This window comes from Tenebrio molitor, chromosome 9 (genome assembly GCF_963966145.1).
Source record: "Tenebrio molitor chromosome 9, icTenMoli1.1, whole genome shotgun sequence".
NCBI classification, from domain to species: Eukaryota; Metazoa; Arthropoda; class Insecta; order Coleoptera; family Tenebrionidae; genus Tenebrio; species Tenebrio molitor.
The window spans coordinates 18,629,953-18,635,308 of record NC_091054.1 but is presented as its reverse complement, the minus strand read 5'-3'; the positions used below and the strand labels follow the sequence as shown (position 1 = coordinate 18,635,308).

The following is a 5,356-nucleotide window of genomic DNA, read 5'->3' as shown; positions in this document are numbered from 1 at the left end:
CAAACTTCGAGAACAGATTACCATTCCGGAAGTTCTGTGCCAAGGAACTCGGATTCAACTTACACCATGAGCGACGTTGCGGACCAGCATTCAGCAAGCCCCGCCAAGCGTTATGGTTTTCGGGTCTCTCTTGGGGCACAACATGTTAAACGAGGGGCCGCGGGGTCGTGTTCAACGATTGGATGTTAGGAGCAACTAAACCCCTCAAACAGAGAGAGACCCTCGCGATAAGGAAGAATTGACATTTACAGCAACTGGAAAATGTAAACGAAACCGCGACAAAACTTTGTTGACGGAGTAATCTAAGAACACTTTCAGTTTGGGATGGAAAAGTGGTAACAACCAATAACACATACATAACAATAAAACAAAAAACACAGTCCAGTCGACCCTAGCCTATTAGAGCCGGATCATCGACAAGCCCCCCCCCCCTTGGATAATATGGGGGGCGCCCCGGGACTAAACGATGAAAATACCTAAATGTAGAAGATCCCTGGATAAGGAAAAAGCCCGCGCAGATACCTGAAATATAAACCCAATTGGTTGCTACCGGGATGGAAAGTGGAAACTCTCAAATTTTGATTAAAAATGTTAAGCAATAAATAAATACTTGTTACACCAAAAGCGTCACTCGGAATAATTAGAAAGGGGATCAAAGTGAGGGAGTGCGCTGATAAAAAGTGAAAGCCACAGACCCACGCTAAAACTTGGAGTCATTTTCTTTTAGGAAAATTAGTGAATTGTAAAAACCTGCTTTGACAACAAAGGGAAAACGTGATCCGTCAATTTTATAAATTTAGCAAAACTAGAACCAGGCTGCCTTACGCTCCTTCGCAAGCTTATAATGTTAAAAACATAATACATGGGGATGGTCGAGATAAATGTGGATTTTGTAAAACATGGTGGAAACCCACGTGCGACCCATTTGTGTCTTATTATTGTTAAACTACATTTCGCGCGATGCAGAATTAATTTTAGTACCCCAAACACATACCTAGTTCAAAACAGAAGTTGGACAGCAACATTTAGCACAGTTCAATAAAAAAACAACTAAAATGGCACAATTAGCACACAGAAAAAATACACGGTACTTCTGTACTACTCTGCGGTCAAGAAAAAAGTGCCCTCCAAAAAAAAACATGGCCGTTCATCCCCTGTCGACTTTCACCCACGCCCCCAAGCGGTCGCCGACGGTACCGAACGCCGGTAATTCTATAGCTTTCATTGGTGGTCAGTTTTGAATTCAAAAGCGGTTATCTCACCGTGGGTGCCAATTTCGTCAACTTTCGCAAATATGAGGTGTACAAAGATTAAGTACAACCCAATCTTAAACCAATACAAACTTGGAAGGAAGTGTTATCTAAAAGAGTACCAATTTTAGGATTCTCTGCATTGCAAAGCCTTAAAACGAGCCAAGTCTCTAGGTGAATTAAAGATTAAGTCATTGGCAATTATTCATTTGATATTTAATATTTATTTTAATATTTAATATTATCTAAATTCTTCTGAAATTGTGGGATTGTTGGTATTTCGTTCTCATTTGCTACACCCCAGACTCCTAAAGCTTTGAGTTTAGTAATAAAGAAACAAGCTTTTTAACCCCATTAATTGAAGATAGGAAAGCAGGGAGGCAAATATCGGAAATGCGACGAATTCCCAGACCACCAAATCTAATCGGTAAAGTGGACTGACGCAATTGTAAATCAGTTAAACGTAAATTAAGTATTCTCTCTAAACAAGACTTTAAAGAAGAATCAATAGAATTAACATAATTAGAAAATTTCCAAAATGGAGTTGTTCTTAATAAAAAATTAAATTTTGGTATGAAAAGACAGTTTTTGATTAAAATATAAACCACGTGTCTGTTAAGGAGTTCAGCTTTGTTTAAAAGATTTTCAACTGTAATTATAGTTTTTCGACGGTGTTTTTGAAACCTTGGTCAAAGATTGGAGAGCCTAAAAGAGATAAACTTTTTCGGTCACAGATTTTAATGCCTGGTGCTAAATTTTGAAATTCCTTTATGACTTTTAAATCTGTGTCTCCAGAACAGCAAAAGATCTCGCATTTGTTAAAGTTTAATTCAAGGCCAATTTCCTGAGATAAATTGATAACTTTCTTAAAGTCGGATAAAACTACTTCTGGGTAATCAGCTAAGGTTCCATCATCTAAATACCATATATTCATTTGAGAATCCAAAGAGAAAATAATTGGTTGAATGGCAAAACTAAAAATCATGGGACCGCAGGGATCTCCTTGCTGGGCTCCAACAGAAGAAGAAATTAAATGATTACCGAAAAATAAAGTTGAAGGATTTCTATAGCATTGATTGAAGATAAAGGTACAGAAGTGGGGTATGACATATTGGACTTCTTTCAGAATACAATCCCGTTCGACTGAGTTAAAGGCGTTTTTGAAATCTAATTTAAGAAGAACTTTGCCACGGTTTTGATCGTTATTAACAAAGGTTCGTGTGGTATGAATTGCTGCTTCGCATCCTAGTTTAGTTGCAACTCCAAGTTGGTGTGGAGATAAATACGAATTTACAATATTTCGACTTTGAAAACAGGCTAGCTTTGAGGTCAATCTTCGCAAACAGTTTCCGATAGGGATCGGTCTAAGTCCTCCATCTTTCTTGTTAAGGGCACATAAAGACGCACCATACAATAAATGGCAGATTTCTGAAGGAAGTTGCCCAGATAATAAAAAATTGCACAGTTTGGTTAAAGCTCTTAGTGCCTTCTGACCTGCTTCACCTGCTGACAAAGATATGATATCTTTCAAGTATTGTGGTCTCATGCCATCTAAACCTGGTGAAGAACCGGCAGGAAATGAATTGATAGCTTCTCGAACGTTTTGCTCATTGACTATTAAACTAATGTCTCCTGGTTTGGAAGGGTCTGGGAAAAAAGTTCGCGAGATGGTGAAGGATGTTCTTCAGCAACATCTTCGTTGAATGAAGCTGATGAGTCATCCGAGGACAATAATTTAACAGCTCATAATTAGATTTTTGAGTTTTTATGAAATTAATGCGACCAAAGTAGAAAAAATAGTATATTACACTCGCAAGACGCACTGTGACACTCGTTCTATTGTCAACTCGTGTCACAATCAAGCGTCTTATAAAACTCGTATAATAATATGTATATTTACATACTACATATTTCTTTTTCAATTTGTAGCACTTAATTTATTGAAATGATTTTATTTGCTCTTGTGCTAAATCGTGATATCTTATAGCAATCGCTTTCTTCTCATCCAATAGCCTCATTTACAAATAAATAGAGCCTTGTTTTTCTGTGTAACAATCTTGATAGATGGAGGAGATTGCACTGGAATGGGGGGTTTACCGGTCGGACAACCTTGTCCTGAGAGGGCCCTACATCGTGAAAGGTCATCCCAACCCAAAAAACTACCAGAAAAGCATTGCTCGATAACTAATTGATAACCGTCAACATCTACTATGACAAACACCAACATTTCTTTTTCGAGTGGTCAAGACGTTGTCGTGGAATTGCACCTTGTTCTAAACACCGTCAAGACTGAGCCTAGATTTGACAGTGAGATGTTCCATCTGTCCATGATACATCACGTCCCTCACAATTTTATTGGCGATGTTTCGCTGTTGCTCGCTCATTTCGCGCATCTGATGTGCCAGGTTTTTGGCGATCGTGTCGAAAATGTCATCTTCTTCGTCTGTTTGTTTCACATCGAGCTGCAAGTGTACGCTTTCGGAGGAGAGCGACGAGTCCGATTCCTTTTTGATGTCCTGAAAAAAAGTCGAGTAGCGTGAAAGAGAAACGAGCGACGTAACACAACTACCAAATCGTCATCTGATTCTGAAGTACTGTTTTTCCGCCTGTTCTTGCGCCGCTGCAATAAAAAAAATTAGCGAATCACCTAAATTCAAAACGGCAATTACCAAATTCGCCTGGTTTTGTGAGGCTTTTGAGCCTATCCGTTTCTTGCTCGAATACTCTTCTTTCAAGAAACTCAACATCTCGAAGCACCACAGAGTTGGGGTGTAGACCTCCCCCAAGCTCTCACTCTTTTTAATTTTTTTATATTCATACAAAAACTGCCCCCTGATTAAGGATATCTTCCTGCGCACGTCTTCCGCATGGAAGTACTTCCCAGTTGTTGCCATCAACCTCTCGGTTACTTTCTTCACTGCCTCATTTCTTTTCCTTTTGTTCTTGTACTCAGGATGCGACGTGGAGTACAAGCAAGGATGGTTTTTGTAGAAGTTTATTAAAATTGCTGAATGCTCCCTACTCCAGAACGGTATTTTCTGCAAAACGAAAAAAAAAAAACAATTGGTTTCTTTTGACTGTGTCATCTCTTACAACATAATTTCCCTCTTCTGGATTATTTGCAACTGCCAAACTGTCCTCTGTTTTTGTCCCATCGCTCGTCTCGCCCTCTGCTTCCTCCCCCGCCGTAAACAACAACAAATCGTAATACCACAGGGAGGGCTTGTACACATCTTCTGGATTTGTCGAATTCTCCTTGGAGTTCAACACTTTTTTCCGTTCCTTTCGAAATGTGGAACGCATCGAGTCGATTTTCATTTTTACGAAATCCTCGTCCGCTTCGGAATAATACTCTTGACACTTTCTCACGAGAACTTCGTAGGCCTCTGACCTTTCCGTCCGGTTTCTGTACTGGGGGTGTTTCTGTCGCCACAAAACGGGCTGCTGCTTGTACAAAGTTATGAATTCGCGGATAAAAACCTCGTGCTCGCTCAAAGCGGGCACGCACTTATCCATAATTGTGTATTCACAGGTTGAAATTTGACATGTACACAAAATAAAAATTTTAGGTTATGTGTCAACCCTGTGTCAACCACAGAACACACACTTAACAGCTGCTTTCCAGGTATCTACGCGAGTAGTTCCGAACTACTCCAGGAGTACAACAAGTGTTCCATGTAATTTGTGGAACTACTCCAGAACTACTCCGTTATACCCTTCCCCTGCCCCCTGAAGTACCTACCTAAATTTTGGTACTCGGAGTTTTTTTGTGGTGGGGATGTTAAGAAATGTCAAATATACGGCGGGAATCGGACTCAGATGACACTAATGACAGTGTAGAGTGCAGGAGTAAATTCAGCGTTCCAAGCGGCACAAACCAATGAACAGTTCGGCGTAGAACTGTTCGGAGTAAATTACTCCCACTTGGAAAGCAGCTAACAACAACACTATCAAGTGTCAAAGAAAAAGTAAAACTTTCAGAATAGGACGGACCCTTCTCCTTATGAATTATGGTATACTGTCGGTAGTAGAACGTTTTTCACGTGTCCCCATAAGAAAAAATCTAAAGGATTGAGGTCCGGAAATCGTGCAGACCAGTGGCCTGG

The 5,356-nt window shown here is 39.9% G+C and overlaps 1 protein-coding gene across 2 annotated transcripts; it reads right to left on the bottom strand.

Annotated features, from left to right (window-relative positions):
• Positions 1 to 3,038: 3,038 nt before the first annotated feature.
• LOC138137821 (uncharacterized) lies at positions 3,039 to 5,106 on the bottom strand. 2 transcript variants are annotated; one of them, XM_069057392.1, is made up of 4 exons: positions 4,347 to 5,106; positions 3,920 to 4,288; positions 3,820 to 3,870; positions 3,039 to 3,766 (listed from the first exon to the last, which is right to left on the bottom strand). In XM_069057392.1, the coding sequence occupies exons 1-4, from the start codon at positions 4,764 to 4,766 to the stop codon at positions 3,524 to 3,526; spliced, it is 1,083 nt and encodes a 360-aa protein (XP_068913493.1). In that variant the 5' UTR covers positions 4,767 to 5,106; the 3' UTR covers positions 3,039 to 3,523. The 2 variants fall into 2 exon arrangements, with proteins under 2 accessions (XP_068913493.1, XP_068913492.1); XM_069057391.1 differs by having other exon boundaries at positions 4,344 to 5,102.
• Positions 5,107 to 5,356: the final 250 nt, after the last annotated feature.